Source organism: Drosophila rhopaloa, unplaced genomic scaffold (assembly GCF_018152115.1).
Source record: "Drosophila rhopaloa isolate 14029-0021.01 unplaced genomic scaffold, ASM1815211v1 contig_150, whole genome shotgun sequence".
Taxonomy (NCBI): domain Eukaryota; kingdom Metazoa; phylum Arthropoda; class Insecta; order Diptera; family Drosophilidae; genus Drosophila; species Drosophila rhopaloa.
Window position 1 is genome coordinate 120,829 of NW_025335029.1, and position 24,854 is coordinate 145,682.

The 24,854-nt window shown below is 38.5% G+C and overlaps 7 protein-coding genes across 9 annotated transcripts; 2 read left to right on the forward strand and 5 right to left on the reverse strand.

Moving 5' to 3' along the window:
- Positions 1–511: 511 nt before the first annotated feature.
- Positions 512–2,363, reverse strand: LOC108051508. Its single transcript, XM_017133636.2, has 3 exons — positions 2,192–2,363; positions 1,845–2,137; positions 512–867 (listed from the first exon to the last, which is right to left on the reverse strand). Exons 1-3 carry the CDS (start codon positions 2,259–2,261, stop codon positions 667–669), a joined length of 564 nt encoding a protein of 187 aa, XP_016989125.2. The 5' UTR covers positions 2,262–2,363; the 3' UTR covers positions 512–666.
- A 570-nt stretch (positions 2,364–2,933) lies between these two features.
- On the forward strand, positions 2,934–5,021 carry LOC108051519 (putative serine protease K12H4.7). Of its 2 annotated transcripts, XM_017133650.2 has the most exons (5): positions 2,934–2,996; positions 3,049–3,910; positions 4,033–4,171; positions 4,233–4,704; positions 4,792–5,021. In XM_017133650.2, exons 2-5 carry the CDS (start codon positions 3,123–3,125, stop codon positions 4,917–4,919), a joined length of 1,527 nt encoding a protein of 508 aa, XP_016989139.2. In that variant the 5' UTR covers positions 2,934–2,996; positions 3,049–3,122; the 3' UTR covers positions 4,920–5,021. The 2 variants fall into 2 exon arrangements, with proteins under 2 accessions (XP_016989139.2, XP_044312630.1); XM_044456695.1 differs by lacking the exon at positions 2,934–2,996 and having other exon boundaries at positions 3,003–3,910.
- LOC108051520 lies at positions 4,935–5,857 on the reverse strand. Its single transcript, XM_017133651.2, has 2 exons — positions 5,704–5,857; positions 4,935–5,635 (listed from the first exon to the last, which is right to left on the reverse strand). Exons 1-2 carry the CDS (start codon positions 5,768–5,770, stop codon positions 5,013–5,015), a joined length of 690 nt encoding a protein of 229 aa, XP_016989140.1. The 5' UTR covers positions 5,771–5,857; the 3' UTR covers positions 4,935–5,012.
- A 272-nt stretch (positions 5,858–6,129) lies between these two features.
- On the reverse strand, positions 6,130–15,020 carry LOC108051518 (G protein alpha i subunit). Its single transcript, XM_017133649.2, has 5 exons — positions 14,464–15,020; positions 7,681–8,152; positions 7,524–7,618; positions 7,010–7,198; positions 6,130–6,949 (listed from the first exon to the last, which is right to left on the reverse strand). The coding sequence occupies exons 1-5, from the start codon at positions 14,582–14,584 to the stop codon at positions 6,759–6,761; spliced, it is 1,068 nt and encodes a 355-aa protein (XP_016989138.1). The 5' UTR covers positions 14,585–15,020; the 3' UTR covers positions 6,130–6,758.
- Positions 15,021–19,151: 4,131 nt separating this feature from the next.
- On the reverse strand, positions 19,152–19,783 carry LOC108051510. 2 transcript variants are annotated; one of them, XM_017133639.2, is made up of 2 exons: positions 19,619–19,783; positions 19,152–19,512 (listed from the first exon to the last, which is right to left on the reverse strand). In XM_017133639.2, exon 1 carries the CDS (start codon positions 19,781–19,783, stop codon positions 19,619–19,621), a length of 165 nt encoding a protein of 54 aa, XP_016989128.1. In that variant the 3' UTR covers positions 19,152–19,512. The 2 variants fall into 2 exon arrangements, with proteins under 2 accessions (XP_016989128.1, XP_016989127.1); XM_017133638.2 differs by having other exon boundaries at positions 19,574–19,783.
- A 130-nt stretch (positions 19,784–19,913) lies between these two features.
- LOC108051509 lies at positions 19,914–20,387 on the reverse strand. Its single transcript, XM_017133637.2, has 2 exons — positions 20,085–20,387; positions 19,914–20,030 (listed from the first exon to the last, which is right to left on the reverse strand). The coding sequence occupies exons 1-2, from the start codon at positions 20,245–20,247 to the stop codon at positions 19,948–19,950; spliced, it is 246 nt and encodes an 81-aa protein (XP_016989126.1). The 5' UTR covers positions 20,248–20,387; the 3' UTR covers positions 19,914–19,947.
- A 1,311-nt stretch (positions 20,388–21,698) lies between these two features.
- On the forward strand, positions 21,699–22,406 carry LOC108051503 (phenoloxidase-activating factor 2-like). The gene has a single exon (XM_017133630.1). It carries the CDS (start codon positions 21,699–21,701, stop codon positions 22,404–22,406), a length of 708 nt encoding a protein of 235 aa, XP_016989119.1.
- The last annotated feature ends 2,448 nt before the right edge of the window (positions 22,407–24,854 follow it).

The window sequence follows — 24,854 nt, forward strand, 5'->3', positions numbered from 1 at the left end:
GACTTGCATAAAATGTGCGGATTATTGTGCATCAGCCAGGTTGTAAATGCATTTCCGGTTATAGCCCTGAAGGCGGGTTTTTGGCAAATGGAGGAAAGAATTATTCGGATTCAGGTTGAATTTTCGATTAAGTCACCACAAGGCCTCCATGTGGATGTCACCGATGATGATCCGTCATCCACGCCTCCAATGGCCTGCTCTTCTAATCCCTACATACAAAAGATGCAAAGATCGCACGCGGATGCAGTTGTGTGCAGCTTTCCTGGGCATCTCCCATTTTGAATGGATTATAGTAAAAAATAGGATTCCACATGTAACTTATAAGGGAGGTTGTGTTGGTTTTGTGCGAAATGCTTTGAAGTTTTAAGCCGGCTTGTTTTCTGTTTGAAAACAAGACATTCAATATTTTATTCAGCGACAGTTGCTTGGTTGTCGTTGCTAACAAAGGAGGAAATAATATTGTTCAAGTTAAATAGATCAATATGTACAAAACTGTGTTTATCACAGCAAATGATAAAAAATGTATGAAAGTTTTATTTTTAAACTAAATAAACAGTAACAGTTGAAGTATTCGGTAAGCCATGTTTACGAAAAAAATTGTTAGGGCTGAATAAACTGTAACCTGTCTAAAAGCCGGTTAAAATTCCAATGTACCCGACAAAATATTTAAATCTTATTTTGTAAGTCTTTACTGGGCTTCTTTAGTTGAGCGGAGACCTGGGAGCAACATTGTTTCAGCTTGCTCACATTAAGGGAGGAGCAGTTTTTGTGGACACGATCTTGCATTTCCATCTCCTTTTTGATAAGATCCTCCATCGCGGCGTATTTGTCCTCCTCGATTTTAAGATGCGCCAGCATTGCCATGTTCTGAAATTGTTGTGTTAAAATAAATAAAAATGTAGTGAGCATCAAAAATCATTTGCCTAAAAAGGCTTTAGTTCTGTTCTTATAAATCAAATCAAAGGACCTTTTAGCAAGGTAAGAAAGTTGTGACGATTTTACTAAGTGATTATACATTCTTCTACAAAAAAAATTATAATTTCTAAAAAGGTTCATTCGGTGCGATGCAAGAGAAAAAACCTGTGTAGGTACTGTCGAACTTTCATACCAAAAAATGTTTTGAATTGGAGACTTCGTGTTATAGAATGAATGTTTGTAGTTACACTTTCTACATAGAGACACCGAGTTATAAAAATCGACTGGAGTTGCTAAAATATGCTGCTGCAGCGGGTCAAATGAGAGCATATTAGATTTTTTTTATACAGTAGAACTCATATAGCTCAAGATCGTAGCCCAAAAATTTAAGTATGATCACTTGCAAATTGGTAAAATGGATAATATACGACTTTCAGATTTCTCTAGTGGCAGAAATGCAAGGCATTGATGAAGAATACTTAAAATATCTCCGGTTTAAACAATGTGATCAGCCATAGTCAAAATGTTCATTACGGCTTGTGGTATGGTATGTTGCTTGGGTTAACATGTTCATATCTTATAAATAACCTACTTTGTTGTTTGGATTAACATGTTCAAATCTTATAAATAACCTACTTTACCTAGATTAATATACGCATACAATTGTTTTTTTTTAATTATAAAGCTTAAAAAAGCCTTTAAAAAACAAAAATCGAAAATTATTGTCGGACATTAAGATGGCCTTAATTCATGAAGAGATGATGAACTAATCGAATTACAAAATGGACATTCGTAAATTTAATATATTGCAAGTACAAAGGCTGATGAAGCGCAATGATTGTAGCAAACTATATTTATAAAAGCCTAGTTTATCAAATTCAAATGCTATTAGGCCTGCAAACACTTCTGTCCCCTTGTATTAGACTTGCCTCCTGGTATTTCGCCTTTAGCTCTTCCAGTTTGGCTGATTTCTGCTCCTCTTCCTCGCTAGAAAACTGGTTTTCGAAAAATATATGCTCCGGATGCAGTACATGCGATGGAACGTGGAACACCTTCCTGTCCAATTCTCTGAGGGCTTTGAGACCCTTGGAGGCGGATGCTTTGAAACGACGCTCCACGGTTTCCTTTTGGGCCTCCAATAAATCCGCTGTTGCGGGGGTCTTTATCCTGTCTATAATCTGTCCTATGCCTTTCTTTATGATGTCCTGCACAATGTGTTCGCCTACAATAAGAAGTTGTATATCGCTATACATTAAACTAAATAAATAATACTTACGCTCCGCTGAAAGTTGTGCCGCTGTAAAGTTAAAATACTTCTGGTCATAGGTACTACTATAAAAGTCCATGGCGCGGGAATGGGTCACTATTATTTAAGGAAAATTGTATTACAAATGCATCAGCAAGAAACATATGCAAAAAGTCGCGCAATTTAAATTAGTGTTACCGTTCTTGGAAAGCAAATTGATGTTACGGAGTCAACAGTGCTGCCAAAAGAAGCTAATAAATAAAACGGTGAAAAAAAAGCTATAAAAACTAGTAAAACAATAATCAATTTAAAAATGGTTCAGCATAATTTAAAATCTATAGACAAACCTCAAACCTTTTCGAAATACCACAACAGTATTTAAAGTTTTTTTATAACCGACGATTATAGATGTAACAAACTTCGGCAAGCCGATATATACATGATTTAATACAATGAAGCTATATTTTGATTCATTTTATTTTTCCAATTGTTTCTATAGAAGCTTTTTGATATATACGTCTGAAATTTGACTGAAATTATAATACACCCGCCATCGTAATAAAATATCAAATGAATCAGAGCCAAAATTAATTCAAAATCTTTATTAATTTGCAAATTATATAATAAACTTTAATATATAATTTCTTAAATTTATTTAAGATATATATGTACATAAATTATTTTCCTTTTATTATTTTGATTAATAGTCATGTTGCAGCACATTAATCTAATTCGCATTAATGTCAAGAGTCCCCCTAATGTTATTATTTTGCTCTAGCCGGCTTTGCGAATATAGCGAGAACTGAATAATCGGGCCAGTGTGGCATACATAACGGTGACTATATAAATAGCTCACCCCACCACCACTTATTAGTCGCTATTTGCAGTTTAACGGTGGTCAGCGTCTGGTTATTGAAATACTGGAGCTTCCACTTGACCCAAGCAAACAAAGGAGACAAATATGTATTTTATTGGGGGCGTTCTAAGACCCCTGGGACTGGGATTGCTGCTTCTGGCACTGACAGCACCAATCTCAGGAATTGGATTTCGACGCGGAAGACTGTCCAAGGGGTTCCTTGGGGAGCCCAGTAAGATACCAACACTCCAGAGATCCCTGGAATCCGAGGATCTCTGGTTCGAGCAGAAATTAGATCACTTCAAGACGAGTGATACGAGAACCTGGCAGCAACGGTACTTTGTGAACGCAGACTACTACCGAAATGATAGCTCCGCTCCCGTATTCCTGATGATTGGCGGCGAAGGAGAGGCTTCCGCCAAGTGGATGCGAGAAGGAGCCTGGGTCCATTATGCCGAACACTTTGGAGCCCTCTGCCTGCAACTGGAGCATCGGTTTTATGGAAAGAGCCATCCCACTGAGGATCTGTCCACCGAAAATCTTTATTATCTGAGCTCCGAGCAGGCTCTGGAGGATTTGGCCAGCTTTGTGACCGCCATGAAGGTGCAGTTCAATATGGCCGATGGCCAGAAATGGATCGCCTTCGGTGGCTCCTATCCGGGATCACTGGCTGCCTGGGCCAGAGAGAAGTTTCCCCAGCTTATCTACGGATCCATCAGTTCTAGTGGGCCCCTATTGGCCATGGTAGACTTTAAGGAGTACTTCGAGGTAGTCAAAAACTCGCTCGCCTCCTACAAACCCGAGTGCGTGAAGGCTGTGACCCGCAGCTTTGCCCAGGTCGAGATCCTTCTCAAGCACATGATTGGGCAACGCAGCCTGGATGAGAAGTTTAAGTAAGTAATCTGACCCTGTCAGCAGAACCCTAGTCCAAAACTCGACTTAAAAATACAGCCGTTATATAGTCTATGCTTCCAAGGATAACCATACTTATTTGGTGAAAACCTTCTACTTTTAGGACCTGCACCCCTATCAAGGATTCCATTGAAAACGCCTTGGACATTGCAAATTTCTTTGAGAATCTGGCTGGAAACTTTGCGGGAGTGGTTCAATACAACAAGGATAACAGTCCTCACGCCACCATAACTATTGACGAAGTGGGGTCTTACACAATATATGATATTCTTAAATCATACTAGTCATAAGTAATACTTACAGATCTGTGATGTGATGCTAAACACCACTGCGGGAGCTCCTGTGAACCGTTTGTCACTTGTGAATGACATGCTTTTAAACGAATCAAACACCACCTGCCTGGACTACAAATACGAGAAGATGGTAGCGGATATGAAAAACGTGTCGTGGGATTCGGAATCGGCCAAAGGAATGAGGCAGTGGACGTATCAAACGTGTCACGAGTTTGGCTTCTATCAAACCTCGGCAAACCCGGCAGACACCTTTGGTGGTCGGTTTGGAGTGGATTTCTTTATTCGCCAGTGCATGGATGTGTTCTCTAAAAACATGGACGCAAAGTTCTTAGATCTGGTTGTATCCGGCACCAATGAGAATTATGGGGCGCTTAAACCAAACACTACAAATGTGCTGTATGTGCACGGTTCTATTGATCCCTGGCATGCTCTGGGATTGGTAAAGACTTCAAATCGAGCCCTTCCTACGATTTACATAGAAGGTATGGAAAAACAAAGGCGATTCAACCCTTTGTTATTCTAAACCGATTGTCAAACCAATATAATATAAATATCGTTTTCTCTTTTAGGAACTGCTCATTGCGCCAATATGTACGAGCCGGTGAAAACCGATCCGCCCCAACTGGTGATTGCTCGTAATAAGATCCTCAAATTCTTGGCTAAACTGCTGGAAGGCTACACCTCAACACCAATCTGAAAAGTCAGCCGGAACTTTCGATTCGTCAGCGATTTGTTTTATTTTTTTGCTTTCGCATGAGTTGTATAATATAAATTTGTACTCCGCTGGGAGTTAATCCTTCTTGGCCTGCTCCATTTTCTCATGGAATCTCTTCCAGTAGTACTGAACCTTGGCGTTCCGAACGATATTGTGTTCGATAAAATTCAGCAGCCAGGTGGCGGTGAGGTAGGACAAGTCATAAATGAAGGCCACAACGCGAAAGAAGTATTTTTCAGTCTGTTGCTTGCTAGGCATATTGGCCATGATGTCCTGCAACTGCTTGGCAGCCGCTTCCTTGGCCTCTGCTGCCTTTTTCTGGGCCTCGCTCTTCTTATCCTCATTTGAGGATCCGGAACTTTCTTCGGTGGCCTTGCTGCGGACGATGGTGTCCAGAGGATCGACTCTGCCAAGTTTTCCGCCAGAGGTGACTATTGAAACGGGTGGCGACTGAACCTCTGATGTTGTCAAATCTTTCTGGGTGGTGTTTTTTGGTTTATTTCCCAAGGTGCTGCTTCCGAGGATACCAGCGTTAAATGGGGAGGATTTACCAGTGGAGCCGGGAGCCACAAAACCAGGAGGCGTGGTTTTGGGTTTGTCATCATCGCCACCTCCAACAGAAAAGCAGCGTGCTGGGTTCAGGATCACAGCACGGGGATATGCTTTATTGCCACTCAAAAGCTTCAAAGTGGAGTTATCTTTGAGACGTAAAAAGGAATTTAGTGTCCAGTTTCTACATATGTAGTTCCACGTGCTCTTCACTTACCCCAGTAATTGACCAGTGATCCTGCCACCGACCGATTCCATTTGGTAAATAACATTGCGCGAATCATTTTCCAAGTTTTTTTTTTGCGGCGAATACAGATTTCAAGTTATTCACTAAGTGACAATTTCAACAAACGAACACAATCCAAAATGACTGACAGCTTCAAGATAAAAATGAAGCCATCTTTGCTTATCGACAGCCAGGGTTGAATCTCTTTCCGAAGAAAATCCCTTTTTTAGAGTTTAGAACCCAAAAAAACCGAAAAAATATCTATTTGAATCTTTTTCTTATATATATTTCAGACACAAATTTTAAGGCACTTCGATATTTTTGAATTCGTTAAATGTGACATAATATATTTAGCTGAGGTGCAACCAATTTTTTCAATAATGATGGGCATCATTGGCCGCATAGAAAAACAATGACTTGAGTTTTTCATAAATTGTCTTTTATTTAAGCTATTACTAAACATATTAGTAAGTTTACTAGTTACATTTTAGGGCTTACAACTCCAGGCCTAGGTTCACCTTAAATAACGCTGTCAAGCTCTTGGCAAAAAAATAAAAGGCGAAGCAGCGCCAGGGCTACAAAGCGTCCAGCAAATGGCGAGGCTCAAAAGGGCACCACTACACGATGCGATCTCGAGGTGCGTCTTTTGGGAATCGCCATTAGCCCGCGGAACTTAACTTAACCCCAAAGAGAGCCGATCGAATTCAGGGGATAGGATATACAAAAATCATCGGCTGTCCTTTGCGTACTTTACATTTGTTAGGCTAATATGTTTAAATTAGTTAACTTAAAAGTGCAATTTAATGGACACGGTTAACTAAATTGCAGTTGGTTATATGTTCCGCGACTACTGGCAACCAAATCGGTTATTAAAATTACGTGGGTCAAGCATGTAAAGCATTTAAAACATATATGGAGCATACGATTAAGTATAGTTAGAGCGTAAATGTATCGAGTTCTTAACGTGTAATGGAAATGTTGATGCGCGTTTTCCTTTAATACTACGACGCATACTAAATAATGATGATCTTATGATCCGCGGTCCCTTAAAATAGGCCAATTTGTTTCAGATTGTTCTTGATGATCACATCGGTGACGGCATCGAAGACGAACTTAACGTTATTTGTATCCGTGGCGCAGGTGAGATGCGTGTATATCTCCTTTTGGTCTTTCCGCTTGTTGAGATTTTCAAACTTCATGCGGATATAGTTGGCCGCCTCCTCAAAGGTATTGGTACCTAAAAGAGTTCGTTAATAATTAATAAATGACATTGAATTACATTAAACTGTTATTGTACCTGTGTACTCCGGGAAGCATATCGTCAGGGGAGATCGCTTGATCTTCTCCTCAAACAGATCCTTTTTGTTGAGGAAAAGAATAATGGAGGTTTCCACGAACCACTTGGAGTTGCAGATGGAGTCAAACAGCTTTAGGGACTCGATCATGCGATTCATCTCTTCGTCCTCGGCCAACACCAAATCGTAGCCTATAAAGTGATATATAAATTACTTAAATGTTTTTAAAATGTTTTCTTATTTATTTTCACTTTTTATATTTGATCTCCCAAATTAAATTATTAATTGTATTTAGTTATTTTCATACTGTATATATACATATATTCGAAGATTTGTGTTATTTAAGCTAATAAAAATATATTATATTATATATATTTACATATTTTAATTATTATATATTATCCATTATATTAAACTTTTTTAATATATTTTTTATTAGGTACAGTTCATATCGATACTTCAACTAGAATATATTGTTATAAAGAACATACGCTAAGAAATAGATATCGGTCTTACCTGATAGCGCTACGCAGAAGATAATGGCCGTAACGCCCTCAAAGCAATGAATCCATTTCTTGCGCTCCGATCGCTGTCCGCCCACGTCGAATAGTCTGCAAAAATAGATAAATTGGAATCACATAAAAAAGGAATGGAAGAGCAATCCCAAACTCACTTAAAATGCAGCTGTTTACAGGAGAAGTGCGTCTCGATAATGCCAGTGGTCTTAACACGCGTTCGGAGCACATCCTGCTGGGTGGGTATATAGTTCGGTTGCGCGATGCGGTCCAACGAGTTGAGGTAATAGCCCGCCGAGTCATTCAGCTGATATTCACGGGAACGGGCAAAACTCTGCTGCACACCTCCATCCGCCCAAAGTTTCTTCATCAGAAGGACAATCTCCGGCAGCAGGATGCCCTCGTCTGCGGCGGAGGCGTGTGTGAAGAACTGGCGGGCTATGTCCGTCCTGCCGGGATCGGCAAACTCGATCTTTAGGCGGCCCATGGCCCGGATGATCACCATCAGGCTCTGCACCGTATTGCTGAAGACCACGCGCCGGTACTCCTCGCACTCCTCCTGCGAGTAGCCGGTGTCGTGGATGATCTTCATCTGTTTCACTATCGTCGACTTGCCAGACTCACCAGCACCTAAAAAATACATTGAAATATGAAAATACTATTAGTAAAGTGAAAAAAAGGTATTAAGTAAAGCGGTGCCGTCGTAAGTCCTTAAACTCAAACGGTATGAAATAATTGTAATTGTTGTAGTTAAAACTGTCATTAAAGAGATATTCAAAATATTCCAAACATATAATTTTCTAATTCTAAAAAAAATACATATATGTATCCCCATAAATTAACAATCTTTTGAAAGTATTTAGATTGATTTAACGGAAACGAAGTCAACTCATGCAAATTTTTTTGGTAGGCGTGAGACCTCAACATAAACGATTGAAATTCCAAGTTCAGGGCGTAAAACTGAGTGAATCAATGAGTTTACGATATTCAGAATTGGGAGGGGTATAGAATGAAAACTGGAGAACGGAAGGGGAAATTTATGAATGAATGAACGAGATGCCACAAAAGCTGCTCAATTGCCAGAGGGTTCAATAGGCCAAAAAGCTGCCGACTTACACTTAATTGCGCTGGTCAAGTAGAAATGATGAATGAATATGTACTATATAGCCTACTACAAGACAAAAGTCGATCACTTACAGGAAAAATTAAAATTAAATCGGGGACAATAATATTTATTGCATACGCAAATTATTATTCATATGAGGTTGTTTTTATTTTTGTATAATTTAAGTAAAAAAAAGAAACTTATTTATTTTGTTTTATACCTTAATCCCGTATAAATTGAAGGGCCAAGCCCTTAAGTTCATTGAACCACCCAGCGGTTCTCTAAAGTTATCAAAAGCCGGGTAACTGGCGGAGAAAATTAAATCGACATAATTTTATTTGCTGAGAGCTCGCAATTGTAAAATGAGACCTGACCCGCGATCGTTAATAAACAAACACAACTGGTCCGGCTGACCACGCTAGTTTATTATCTGTTTCGAATGATAAAAATAAAAAAAATATAATCACATTACGTGCTTGCCAGTTTCCCTTTTCGATGAAGGCAGAAATGAAATAATAGAGAAAATGGGCAAATAAAAAATTGGCAACTCTAGCCGTCGAGCTCCCGGTTTAACTTTTATTTCAGTTATCAAACGCTATACGAGATGTTGGGGTATTGCAACAATGGCGCATTAAGCCGACTTTTTGCTGCAGTTGGGTCCATTCCCAGCCCCCGGATGATTAGGTAATTGCCGAAGCTCCCCGGCTGAAGCTGAAATAGCGACTTTACTTTCACTTTTTCTCCTTTCAGGGCTTGGTACTTGCACTAAAACTACGATTGCTTGTTTTTACTTTTCGTAAATAAATCATCTATAGTTTAAACTACCTTGGGCGGACAGTTCCCTGGGGCGGACCATTGATATTAAATTGGTTTTTATAAAAGAGTTTTTTCAACGAATTATCTTTATTTGTTTAAGTATGTATCGATACAAGTTTCGAAATTTTATGTTAATTGAATATTTGAATTATAATTGAGGGATAAATAAGTCTGTCGGTAAAACCTAAAAAAAATACTACATTTGCCTGATGATCTAAAATTCAATTGATAACTTGCTCATTTTTTTTTAACTTTTGTACATAGTGTCCGATATTTATGTATATTTTCAAACAGATATCTATGTTTACGCTGGTCAAGTCCTAGACTTTAGATGCCCAAAGACTTCCGACCTTGTCTACAATTGTTTTAAATTTTTGTAAATAAATCATACATGTTCATACCTATGTAGTAAAATATTCAATCCCAGCCAATCCAAACAATGCGTACTAATTTTGCAATAAAAAATGTCGTTATAGTGGATCACGAGAAGGAGCGAAAGAGACGCTAGAGATAATAGCCAAACAACAGTCGCCACATAATGATGAAATTGACAGATCTGAATACGAATATGGACATTAGGCGATGTTCAAACTTGCCACCGTATGGAAAAAAGCTAGCAACAAAATCCACAAATAAACGGCAGAAAAAAGGTCAATTTAATAATAATAATAATAACAAAATATGCATTAGTGTGTGTCTGTGTCTGGGCATTCATTTATCAATGCACCGTTAGCTGTGCCATAACAAGAGAGAAAGACCGCCAGAGCGAGCGAGAAGCGAACAATAGGGATAAAGCGAGACGGGTTAGAACAACGGCGGTACGCACAAAGCGATCCAAAAAGCCGCATTTACAAGCTCATTATCATCATCATGACCATCGTACCCCTGCCCAAACGGTATTATAATTAACATCATTTGGGCAGTGGATATCGGCGAAGGGAGAATCGTTGAAGAATCTTTGCAGCCGGAAAATGAGCTTTTTGGCCGGTTATATTTAGGTAGACCTACAACAACAAATACAGAAACAAATTAACACCTTACCAATAATTCATTTTTAAGATGATTTTTAGACTTTCAATAGAATTACTTTCTAGCAACAATTACAGATAAAATTCCCATCAATTGACGATGTTCCAGTCACGAACTTTCCATTAATTTTTATTTCAATCCTAATAAAAAGAATTTTAGAAAAAACGGTAACTAGTTTAAAAGTAAAAATTTTCGATGTTATCCTTGGCAATCCTATAATTCTCAACAAGTTTTGGTGTTGCATGCATTCCAACAATGGTAGATCAGCAATGGAAACTGGTGATAACTGTCAAAAACTCGCGAATACTGATCTTTTCTTATGGCATATAATTTCTGAGTGTTAAACTAAATCATTGAAATAAATGTATTTAAAAATTTATATTTAGCACTAAGATACAGTCGACTAAATTCAGCTTATAATTTAACCTTAAGAAAATAATATTTGAAAGTCGTTGGACAGGGAACTTTTTACGGAGTGTGCAACGTAATGCACCAACTAATTGGGTGGATGATTATTGAGCGGCAGTAGAATCATCATTAGAAATGGTGACTAAAGCCTCTCAGACACATATGTACATACGATGAGTGAAAAAAAACAATAGCTAAGACAGCGAGAGGAGAATCGTAAGAAAGTGTTTGCGCCATGAGTAATCGAGCTAAATGGCGCCTGAACTCGGTTATCGAAGTGGGAAATGTGTTAATCAGCGGCGAGTGTGAAATTGTGCGGACCCACTAAAAATGTAAACAATTAAATCAGATGAAATGAAGGCCTAAAACGGAAGCTCTGAACCACCAAGCCCCAATGACTTTCACGCAAATCTGTCTTATCATGAAATTTCCATCGCTTTCTTATATAAATTACAGTTCCATCAATTATTTTAACCGTATATATAGAGCATAGAGCTGTTGGGAATTGACGTATAAGGTCACTTAGCGATAATTTTGATAAGCCAAATTACACTTTCAGGGTGCTCAAGTGCATTTGTATGTGTGTAATTCTTAAAAAAAATTGTAGATTAAGTTGCTGTGTTGACAGTCTGGGGTTTCGATTTTGATATTGGTGCGGCAGAAGCATGACATTATTTTGTTTATATATATTATTCTTTTAAGCAGATATACGAGCTGCTTACTCATGCCCCAAATGCGACTTTGGAACTCTCTTTTTCTCTTTAGTTCTCTCGATGCAAATATCGTAAAAAACAATAATACAATTCACATTCTTTTCCCTTGAACACGAAATGTTTGCGCTTGTAGACAGCAAAAAAAAAAGAAATTAAACCGAAAGTTGTAGTTTTCAATTGAATGGCGTGCAGAAAAGGGAAAAGAGGGGCGGGCGTAATATAAATTGAGTGTCAGCGGAGGAGCTTTATTAAATCTACACAATAAGCCCAGCGTTGGGGGCTGACAATTCCGATTCCAATTTGAGCAGCAGTCGCAGTACACAGAACAAAAAATTTCTATATTGTTGATGATACAATCACGATTTAAAAAATAAATTATGGGATTTTTGTTATCTCTAGATATTTCTTAGACCCCTCATAGCTTATAAACTTAGATAAACTAATTAACTATTTATTACACGACTTGTTGGTAAATTTAAGTTGTTATTTGAAGTATAATTTTAATATTTTTTGTAGCAAATCGAACTTTTTCAGTGTAGCAATAGCAGCTGCATTTGGTGGCGGGGCCATTTATTTGCGCTAATATCGTTCACCCCACTTGAAATGTCAGCGAACAAATAACAACGCAGCAACAAAAACACGGCCAATTACTCAGCTTAAAGAGAGTGCAGGAATGACAAGAGAGCGCAGGCGCAACAAACAGCTCAGAGATCAGAGATCGCTTTTCTTTATGATCCAGAAATTACAGAAATTACGGCACACAAAGTGCAAACACAGCCCACAACAACAAAGGCAACAATTAAATCAAGTGCAGCAGCAGCGGAAAAAAGTTAGTCTGAAATGCAACTGGTGCAAGGTGTTTTCTTGACTATTTAAACCTGAACCATTTACACTGGTCAACCTGGAAGTTGAGCCGCAAGCAGCTGGGAAAATATACGATAATGGGATATCGGGAAGTACACAATGCGGGGATGAAAACTGTAGATCTTTCCTGCACCTTTCTTCTTTTATTTCCCAAACCGGTTTCCAGGGGTTTATTTAAGTAGGGAAACCAATTTCTATTTCATTTTCGAGCTCATAAACACAGTAGTTATTTGAAATATTAAATATTGCAAATATGAAATGCTAAAACAATTCACTGGGTAATTTGAGATTTTGCATCAATAGACTTTTTAACAAAAACGTAACGATAGCTGATCGAATGTTAAACAAAACATTGATAGATTTTAGAAAGACTTTAATCAAGGGTAGCTGATAGCTGGTCCTCACTGTACTATTTCGAATGCCACTTGTTGCCTTAGTCACTATGGCTCGCTTCATTAGTAAATCAGAAGTGCTGCCAACTAAAAGCTGGAGAAAAACCTCAACTGCATTGTTTTCAAAAATGAATGGCAATGAAAATGAAAAGTACACACGCAGGCAGTGAAACATTATCCCATATCGCACATATACCATCCATTCGGTGTATGGAAATTTAATTGCAGAAGGTTGCAACGCGATGCGGCATTTAATTTCACTTCATTTGCCACAGAGGTCGGGTCACAACAAATGCGATACGATGCACAGTGGTCGAAACAGTTTATTTAGCGGAAGAGTAATTATCTTCAATAAAGATAAATTTCTAGATTTTTTTTATTTTTATATTACAATTTTTCATGTTAATTAAATTTATAGATTTTATTTATTTACAAATTTAAATAGTTTTAACAAATACGACTGACTATTTAAAGATAAAATATTCTGATGGTAAGCTCAAAGTAGATTCAGTAGGTTTTGTCAGTTTAACACCAATGTTTAGATTATAATGCTCGATGTATTATTTATATCGACCACTGTGCGATGGCGCCTCGACGCTTGAATGGGTTTTCCTACTAAGCGAAAACCGCTGCACTATCAGAACCACCGACTGCATATCAAACATGTTTCCATTGCGGCGCCCCACATGTTGGGATCGATCCAAAAGATCTGAAAAGTGCGTGCCAGAAGACGAGAACCGAGAATCGAGAACTGACATTTGGTTTCAATTTACGTTCAATTCCCTTATCGCAAACGAATTATTGGACACAGACATTGCATAATTCACAGTCCACAAACAGACAGACTTGTTTAGCTTGAACCAGCCATATACAAAATGGAATTCTCAGATGAATTTCGTGTTTTAGGAGTATTTCGAATTATTTACAGAATTTAAGCCCATTAGAATTTTATTTAAAGTAATTAAAAAAAATTATAAACAGCAAATGGTGAAAAAGGGGTGGGCTAGGGGTTAAACTTTCCCCGCTTGGATAAACTGATATAGAAAATGTGATTTAAAAATAAAGTATGCTAAAAATAAATGTTGTTTTATTAAGTTTTAATTTTTTTCAATATATACAAGTTTTGCAGTTCTGCAATATACATATGAAGAAAAAAAACAAACAATTTAATTTTAATTCGTAAGCTTGTTTTGCAAAACCCATAATTTTAAGGAAATATACTTAATAATATGGCAAGCAATAAGTTAATAAAGTTTAAAATTTCAGCTGCAGTCTATTAATTTTGTTAATCATTTCACAGAAACTTTAAAAACACATTTTTAGTAGTTCCACAGCGTTGCAAAGAATTATCTGAATAAAGATAAATTTGAAGGGATTTCCCAATGGAAAAACCGGCAAAAATCCTACGCTCATCGCCCTAAGCACAGCCGAAGAAATAAACCAAACCTACCCCGCCCAAGCAAAAAGAAAAAAAAATGAGGTCAGAGCGCAAATATCGGCAAATTTCGGATTCTCAAAAAGAAAAAATATCAGTTTAGGGGGAATACCGGAATACGGTATAAAAGTGAGGCATGAAGGTAAGAGTAAATACATAAGAAGGGAGGAGAGACGCACCCAACAACAGCAGTTTCACCTCCGAGGCGGCCCGTTCGCCCTCCGCCCTCAGCGCTCGATCGATGTTCTTGGACCGTTCGATGGCCTCTTTATCGCGTGCTGTACTCACGGCACAACCCATATTCGCTTTATGTCTTTATCGCGCTTTAGTCCGGAAGGCTTGGCAACAGGGCTTTTCCGCTTTTCCGGCGATTTCCGCACTATTCACTCGCAATTTTCGACGATTTTCGAGATGCGTCTGCGCGTCGTCGGCTGTACACTTTTTTCTCCTCTTTTTTTGTGTTTCCTCCTCTTCTCCTTTCACACAAACACAGCACCAGCACACATGCGCACGGGCACACACACACGCGCGTTCAGAGGGGATCGTCAGACGCTGTTTTTTGGGGACTTTTAAAAAAGTAACCCAAATGCACTCCTATTCTTAGCGTTAATGCTGCAGCGGCAGAGCCGAATTTATTTCTTTTGTCGTTTAATTTCGCTTATCCGCCGATTTAGCTTAGCGCAATGATTCACTTTTGATCGTACAATTTTAGTGTAACCATTTGCTTATTTTTGAAGATCGACTGTTTTCCTGGCGTTAGTGCATTTTATGTTCGTCAAAATAGCTACGGTCGAAAATGAAACATTGGAATTTGGAATGCCAACTGTGGAGGTTGCATTAGCTAAGTGGTCGAAAGTCTGGCAATTCTGATTGAGATGAGAACTCCGCTAAGTGCCAGGGTGGCAGCTCGGGCTAGGTGAATAACTCTGCTAGACAAAAGGGTGGCTGCACTGGTTAGGTAAATGGCTTCACTACTTTTAAATGGTAATTGTTACGTCCTCAACAGTTATGCCGAGCTGCCAACTCGTCTTGTTTACCCTCTTCGTGGGCGGTCAATTTGAAACTGATTTAATTAATCTACAAGCATTTTAATATCTTTTGGTTTGTATGACTCGAATTATGAAGCCAACCCAAATGATCTTGTTTCGTCTGGTCAGTCATCAGCCATAATTTCATTATGCCCAACTTGCCCTTTGCCTTTCGGCTTGTGTTTGTTATTATAGCGCTTTAAGTGTAAACAAACATTACCGAAAATATGTTTTTGCTCCGAAATGCAGGCGATCGTCATCCTCCCACTTTCTGCTATCTTCTTCCTCTTCCTCGCAATATGCACGCAGGCCGTCGGAAAAAAGTTCTCAGGGCCCTGGCATAAATAATATTTGCCTTTGGGACAATACAACTTTGATACAATTGGATTCCAAATGCTTGCAGTTGCATTTGGTGTTGCTACAGTCGAGCTCCGTTAACGCTAACGTTAGTTTCTCTTTGCTTTATCACTCAGAAATAAATTATGGAATGTTCTTCTCAACAAAAGCATTTGAAATTGGAAAAACCATTATCAATTATTATTTTCTGTTTAGTATTTAAATACACTACCGTTAAAAGCCAAATACTCTCAATTAAAAATTAAATTAAACAATATACATAAATAATATAGAAAATGCTACAATCATTACAATCTAAGCATATTCGCATTTGGAATATATTGAACTTGGTTAAAATTCTTAATCTGTAAATTTTAGTTCCCTGTATTCCCAAATCGATGATATAAAAAGAAATTTGTGGACCGAGGAGGGCTTTCCGCGGCTAATTTATCTAAACAAAAAGATGCAAAGATGAGGCAGGAAGATGGGGTCGCAGTGCAAAAGTTTCACTGCCGCCGGAGGACGTCACATGTGGCCCCCACTCCGCTGCCCCCTCGCGTGCGCCCCTGTAAATAGGGGCCATCAACGGGTCATGATTTACACATGTTTACACAAAATGTGCGGCATTTGGTGGGAGCGTGTATTAGGGGGGTGGGGGGTGAGGTTTGGGAGTAACGGGGATCGGGATTGTGATCCCTTTGCCGTATGAATGAATGATCGCTTATCCACCCCCCTCTGTAACTTATCGTAAAAAGCCCAGGCTAGAGAAATATGGATTTCTGCGGTTTTTTCAATGGCTGTGTGGGGGGGAGGGGAGGTGGAGCGATGCTGCACTTTGGGTGGTCTTTTCATTCCATCTCGGTCGCACTCGCAGACTGAAGATCAGGCGCATGCTGCCCGCATTGTTATTGTTGTTGCTGCACCATGAATCCCAAACTGTTTGCTGATGCCAACAATTTTGACGAACGTCGGCATTTCATCCAAAACTTCAATGGGCATCAAGAAGAATAAGAAGACTAGGCACCAAAAACCAAAAACAACAACTGCAGCTAGAAGAAGAAGAATAAGATGAAGGAGCAATTACAAGGATGGGCAAGGCCTTGAAATAGATATACCGTTAACTAACCCACACACAACATGCACAAAGAGAAAATATTATGCATATTATTTTACCAATCGATGTGAAAATTGCTATGTAGATAGGAATTGGTATCAATCAGGAGCCCACAACGGTGAGAATCTATTAAATAAATTAATTTTTAATTAAAATGTCCCTTCACAACAAAATAACTTTTAAATATGAACAGTTAAAATGGAGCAATTATTTTTTAGTAATGAGCTGGAATAAAAAAAAGAGGTGTGGCTTGGATATTATAAAAAGAAATAACATTTTGTACTCAGATACATCTTTATAATTTTAGAATTTAACTCCAGTTAACTAAGTTTTTTTAAGTTGTTCGTTTAGCGATTACAATTTGGATAAGACTTGAATTGGCGTACAGTTTATTATAAGGGAACATTTTTATAAAAAATGTGTTATATTGCTAAAAAGTTTTTCTCAGTGTCTATGCATAGAGTTTGGCACATGTGTTATGGCACTGGGCAAACTCAAGATTGTGAAGATTAATTTCCTCGATAATTCGGGAAGCTGGAAAATGTAGTTTCGGATGGAATCTTTTGCAGGCCGTTGAAAGGTGGAACAGACAGGCAGGAACACTCCTCATTTCCCTCAAAAATCACCCATCTAACACTCCCCTTTCAATTTCCAGTCAAGTGAAGTTGCAGACTGCAGACACGAAGCGTTCAAGAGTATTGATGGATTCTCCAGGCGTCGATCGTCGGATGATCCGATTGATTTTCGGCACTTTTTCAAAGCCTTTAAGAGGCCGACAAGTTGAGAAAATAACAAGAAAGGAAAGCTAACTTCGGGCGAAGCCGAAGTTGATATACCCTTGCAGAATACTCTGTAAATTATATTCTCCAATATTATTCATATGATGCATTCTTAATACTCATAAAAAATCCCAACTTCCTAACTTTAAAAACACCAAAGTTATGGCATTTCCAATCGTTCAGTTATATGGCAGCTATAAGATATAGTCGGCCGATCCTTATGAAATTTGGTATGTCGGATTGATTGGCCAAAAATTAAACTCATAGAAAATCCCAACTTCTTAACTTTACAAACACCAAAGTTATGGCACTTCCGATCAATCAGTTATATGGCAGCTATATGATATAGTCGCCCGATCCGGCTCGTTCCGACTTATATACTACCTGCAATAGAAAGACAACTTTTGGGAAAGCAGATTGCTTTAAAACTGAGGGACTAGTTTGCGTAGAAACGGACGGACGGACAGACGGACAGACGGACATGGCTATATCAACTCAGGAGGTGATCCTGATCAAGAATATATATACTTTATAGGGTCGGAAATGTCTCCTTCACTGCGTTGCAAACTTTTGACTGAAATTATAATACCCTCTGCAAGGGTATAAAAAGTTGGAGGAGTGGGTCGGTCACCCATCGATAGGTGGATTAAAGTTTAAATTAGTTGATTGCTGAGTTGATTTAGAATAGATTAAATTATTATCCTCAAAAAGTCAATGGAAATAGTTTACTTTTATTTAAAATTTTGTTTTGCAATTTACAAAATTCCAAGAAAATGTGTTTAACAATAATAACAAAGAAAACCAGAGGTCGAAAATTTTCTGTTAGTATTTTTCCATTAAATATAAATAAATGTTCCGATCATATAAATTGTCCTCTGAAGAATCGTGTGATAAAATTGATTTATGTTTATGATGTTTCCTTTGCAAAACCAACATTAAAGATACCCAAGACCCCGACTAACCCCATTAATCGAATACATTCCAACGATTTGCCAACGAAATGAGGCCGCAGAATCGTAAAAGCAGAGCGAATAATCTCTTCAACTAAAATTAGCCGCTTCGATTTGTTTACACTGCGATAAAGTAATAATTACCCCAAAAAACAGCAAAGGAACGAACATATATTACACCGATCCATTCGATCAAACGCACCCCAAGGCAACAAAAAATATAAAAATAAAAGAATCGAGCTGGGAAAAAAGTATTTCAACTATTGGGTCGACTTGGGCCGACAAGTGTGACGATGGGATGGGGTTATACATATATATGTTTTTGTTTACATCGGGCAGAGGAAAAACCCGAAAATATAGATCTTAAACGGCCATACGGTTGCAACCTGCCCGTGGAAAAGAGGAAAATCGGTCCGCGGCAGGAAACAAAAGTCGATGGCAATGCAATTGAATCTCCATAAAAATGGGAAGAACCGAAAAAGCGGGGTGAGTGCAAACCATTTAGTACCCATCCACCCTTGGATTAGGGATTTATTAGTTCCCCATCTTTGTCATGCATCTGGGATTCGAAAATCGCAGTTCAAAGATTGCAACGTGGGAGCTTTTAAGCACCTGCCAGCTGATATTGTGCAGTTTTCCCCCAAATAACAATGCTCATAATTCAAAACCGTTTCTTTTATCTAGCAATTGTTTCCGCTTTAAATTTTGATACGTTTGGTCAATCTTGTATTTTTGCTCTTCTATCCACCGCCTTTTGAATCGCCATGGGTTAAGACATCGTAAACGAGGCATGGAATGGATGTTATATCACTTGTCTAAGTCTGGGCATTGCCTATTTTCCTAAAGCTATTTTTGCCCAGATTTTAGTTGATGCTTTATGGCTTTATAATGTCTGTGCACGTTCCGTTTTATGATCTGCCCGTAAAATGGACCCGATTCATGTTGGGCCCTCGGCAACAATATGGTAATTTGTTGGCCATTATATGATCTTGTGCGGGAAAGAGTCGACTTCTGGCATAGCCTGTGAAGGTTTAAGAAGAAGATGTTTAATATGAAGATGTTAACATGGAAAATACCAGTACCTATTAGCCGAATTCAATTATTTTGGCTTAAGTTAAATATTGTACCTATGACCTCTTTGATTCCTCCTCCTCGGGCACATCCTTTTCCTCCTTCCGGAAGGACTGGCACTTCTCCAGGAGCTTGCTGAAGAGTCCCTTCTCATTTTCCACGGCTGTTTGATGGCGAAGAATCAGCAAAGTGCTGCGGCACTGCAGCAAAAGTCGGGACATTTTCGAACTATTCTCAGGAATGATGTGGGGTTAACTAAATATTTATTTTGCTGAATGCATGTTTAACTTCTTCAGAGCATGCTTGGATTTAATATTGTTCATTTCAAATGACATATCCATTCAAATGTTCAATTTAAGTGAGCCTAAAAACTCAGGAACCACCTTCAATTTTCTTTGCACTCATCTCCGGATTTATCATCTTTGCCGCCGGGCTTACCTTTGCAACGTGGCGAGGTGGGTAGCATCGCTTGAAAAGAACAAAACGAATAATCAAGCTAATGTGTAATTTCAGGTTACCTACTTCTTCCGCACTTATCCTTTTTCGGCGCCTCTTTTTTCTTGGATTCGTCGCCCTCACAAGATTCCTTCTTTGAATCGCCTTTCTTTGCCGAACCAGCCAGAAGACGAGGGCTCATTAGAACTTTGCTTAATTTTAAAACCGGAATAGTTTGAATTTTATACATTTTTGCACAGGCTTACCAAAATTTCACTTACAAAAAAGAATTACAATTAAAAAAAAAAATGAAGTAATTTTATTAATGTTAGATTCAAAAGTTGCTTTGATTAGATCCTGATACAAAAACAACCTAAATAAGAATTGTTTAGAATTTTGAACAAGACTTTTTATATGCTTTTACTTTCTTTTGGTATATGTTTTTTAAGCCTCGCCAACAAGATTTGTTTGCCAGAATTTTGAACTGTGAGGCGAAGGAATTCCGAAAGTAAAGTGACATGTGGGTGATCCGCTTCCAAATGGATCGCATGCCTTGCGTTTTCTGGTTTTGGGTTTCGGTTTCAGTTGCAATTACAAACCGAGTTTCCAGTTCCCCGTGGCTACCGCTTCTAAAATCGATCTCAAGTGGCGACCACACATTAACCTCGGACCATGATTTAGGGATAGGGAGCTGGAAAAGCAGGAAAATCGTCGACGCGGCGCCACGTCAAAATATTTGTCATCAGTGCCTCAATTGGGTCGATTTATGGTGCGGATAATTAGACGGCTGCTGCTGCGTCAGGATGTCGCCGTCGATTAAACCAAAAATGAAATTAACATTTGTTTTTGGGCTCCTCCCTCAGCTGAAATCCACTTGAACACGATCTTGTTTGTCTATTTACTAATGATCTAGTGATGATTGGTTGTCAAAAAAATTTGGTTGCTTGTGTTTCGAGGGGGTTTAAGGTATTTAAAGTAATTAAATCAATATTTTTCTAACAAAATATTATGCTCTTATATTCGCTACGCATAGAAAATAATGGTAATTTTATTCGTTGGAAAGTATGTAGATAGAAGGAAGAGTAGAGATCGCTTTACCCTATAAATTATATATATTCTCGATCAGGACCAATAGCCGAGACTGTCTGTCCGTATGAACATCCTGAGAATATGACTATATCATATGGCTCCCATTGGAACAATCGGAAAATAATTCAAAAAAAATGAGAACTTTGTTTTAAATTTTTTTTTGTTTTTTGGGTTTTGAGTAATATTTAAGTATTATGGAATTTCGGTTTAAATTAAATTAAAATCAGACAACAATATTATAAAGCTGCATAGAAACGACATACATAGCTTCATTGTTTTTAGTAATATAGGCATAGAAATCGAAATGTAGTCGATTTGTAATAACTGCAAAGGCTTATAAACTTCGGCTTGCCGAAGTTCGCTTCCTTTCTTGTTGTAAGTGACGTTGATGCGGTAGTGAGAAAGAGAATACTAACTACTGGCTTCCATGTCACGATTACGTGTCTTCTGATTTTGGACTTTTCCCTCCAAAAGTAACCACACCGCAAGGCCAAAAAAATATCCACTTCCTATTTTTACCCACTTGGGCGGAGGCGCAACCATCAAATACTAACTTTGGGCAGCAAATTTCAGAAAAACAAGGCAGAAAAGAACTCTTTTGAACTCTTCGGAATGGAAGACGTGGATGACATCGCCGAGGAATACATGTTCCCATGGATGATGGCCTTGCTCGAAACAAGTGGAAATTACGTGGGTGGCGGCACCCTTCTCTCTGCTGAATTGGTCATCACAGCCCAACACTTAACCGACAACCGAACCAAAGACCAGCTTATTGTGCGGGCTGGCGAATGGGACTTTAGAACAGACTCCGAGCAATTTCGACATGTTGACGCTAGTATCTTGTTGATCGTTCGCCATCCTGAGTTCAACAAAAACAACGGTGCCAATAATGTTGCTCTCTTGTTCCTAAGGACTCCGCTGACATTAACCAACCACATTAAGCCAATCTGCCTGCTCGCGAAGGTTACGCGCCTTGATTACAAGCGCTGCAATCTTAGTGGCTGGGGTAAGAAGACCTCTAACGACAAAGAAAACATGAAAGTCTTGAAGAGGGTGGATTTACCTGTAGTCCAAAACAATATGTGCGAATCAATATATCGTAAATACTACGGAAACGAATTCAATCTCGACAACTCTGGTGCGCAGGCGTGGAGCTTGGTAAGGACTCTTGCAGAGGACTTTTGCGGACTTCAGGACTTCCCGGGCGTTTATACCAATGTGGCCCGATTTCAAAGTTGGATTAACGAAAAAATTATGGAGTTCGAACCTGAACCCGAATCAAAGCCCCTACTATTACAAAAGCACTCCCATACCACCTAGATACTGAATAAAATCAATATTTTTCATTTACAGCTGTCCACATTTAAAAACTCTGTTTTATTACAATAAACTTAATCGCGTTGACATTTATGCCTTTATTTTGTAAACTTTTCATTGTTAATCTTTTTGAACTTTGCACCCGAATTTCTCGATATCTCTTTTTCTTTTTTTTTTAGAAATGCTTTAATTTTGGACAAGGTACAAAACAAAATAAATGTGAAGCCAGTTGCAGTTTTTAGTTTTGTCAAAATCGGACAACAATATCATTCAGCTGCAGCGCAAAATTGGCATAGCTTCATTGTTTTTAGTAATATCGAAATCGAAATGTAGTCGTTTGTAATAAGTGCAAGGGAATATAATATAATATAAACTTCGGCTTGCCGACGTTTGCTTCCTTTCTTGTTATTTAATCGAGTACTGCGTGCAACTAAATTTACTTCACACGGAAAATACATCAGAGATTCCAAAGAAGGATTTTAATAGAAAAGAGAACGAATATTTTTTGATACATTTGAAAGTATTTATGTTGTTTCTGTTTAACTAGTAAAATTTTGTAAATCGACTTGCGTTATTTATGCAGTTACCCCTTGAACTATGTGAACTGGTGACTGGACTAATACGTCCAGGAAAACTTTTACCTTCGGCCATGAATCCTTGAGGCCCGTGAAATCAATTAAGCTAATAGTTCCAGCATTCGACTGTCAAGCTGTGGAACACAACCCATGACATTTCAATGTTGAGCAAGCGTTTTTCCCCGGATCCGGATATTTTTAGGCCTCACAGGTGCGCTGCCCTCGAAGGCCAAAGACCGAGACCGGTAAAAAACGCGTCTACAAAAGCCCTGGAAGAACAAAGCGAACGACACACGAGAATTGGGGTGAGGAGATGACTGGCGATGAGGGGGGACCAATGACGACAATGAGCGTCAATTGAAACGAAACAGATGCCATCCACTGGAGGCGATCGGAGATACAAGATACAAGATCGAGATCGTCGATTGCGGATTGCAGGAGAAAGACCGAAATACCGAAACACTGGAGATTGTAGATCGTAGGTCGTTATGTGTGATCAGCCATTTTGGCAAGGGTGCTTAAACGGGAAGATTAATTACTGCCAACGTTGCGGAATCGATTGGGCGATGAAAAGCGAGTAAATCCCCACGATCAGATGATCAGATGTTCAGTTTCAGTTTCCTGTTCTTCGGTTGGCAGTGAGTCAACGCATTTTAAGTACCGGCCATTAAACTAAAAGCTAAACAACAACAGCCAAAGTGGAGAATCGGATGCGATCGGTTTTTCGGGTATCGCATCCGAAGTGGCCAGCGTTTCTTTTTTTCGTCTTTTTTTTTGTTTCAAAGTAATTTGTAGAATCGCTCTCTGCGTTTCTTCTGACCCGTTTCTTTTTTTCTTAATTTTTGTACATTTGGCGCAATTATTGCGCACCAAATGGATCGCAAGTCTATAAATTGTTCGATTTTATTGCGCCAGCTTCGACAGTTGAATGGCGCAAAGCGGCAATAGGGGCATGGTGGGGGATTCGGAGGCGTCTCTGGACTTTTACTGCGTCTGCCCATAGTTTGCATAGTTTGGCAATGGCACCGACAAGCCGACGGCAGATTCTTGGCCATCTTGCGCAAGGCGCCCATCTTGGATTCGATGCGAACACACACAGCCGTACATTTCACAGCGGCCAAGGTGTTTATGGCCAACTGAAGTGCCAAAGTGTGGCAATCGCCGGTCACAACAGGAGGCGAGGGCCGAAAATGCAATTAACCGAATAAGTACAGCACAGTTAAAGTCAAAAGAACAAGGTAATTTGGATTTTTTTTAATGGGGAAACACTAATTTATGTTTAAATCTGCTGAATTTATTGAGCACATTTTCATTTTCTTTCATTAATTAGCAATGCATACATTCATCTGCTATATTTTTTTAATCTTCATTTCTTCTTAATATGATTAAAGGTTAAGTAAATTTATTATTGCTTATTATAGTTGAACCTGGGATTTTAAACTGGGGCAAAAATAGTTTTATATAGTTAGGTTTTATTCTGCTGAAGTTCTTTGAAATTAAAATAAATTTTCTTAAATTCAAATAGCAATGCCTAAGTTCAATAAGTGAGTTACCTTTTGTATTAATTTATCATAAGCTCGTTTGGCTTGATTATATACAAATATCTTTTTTTAATCCGTTAAATTTTATTAATTTGTAGTATTCATTTATGACGTCGTTTTATTAAAAATATTTTACTAAGATTAGTTTGTCTTACATGCTTTTGGTTTCTGTATTTTCCAATCTCACTTGGCCTTGCTCCATTTAATTTTATTGGGATTGAAATTTGCTTCCATTTATCTAGTTTTTCATTAACTTATTAAACCACTTATGCTTCCGTTTCCTTTAATCCAAAATTATTTAACCAAAACTTCTGTTTAATGTCTTGTGTCGTTTC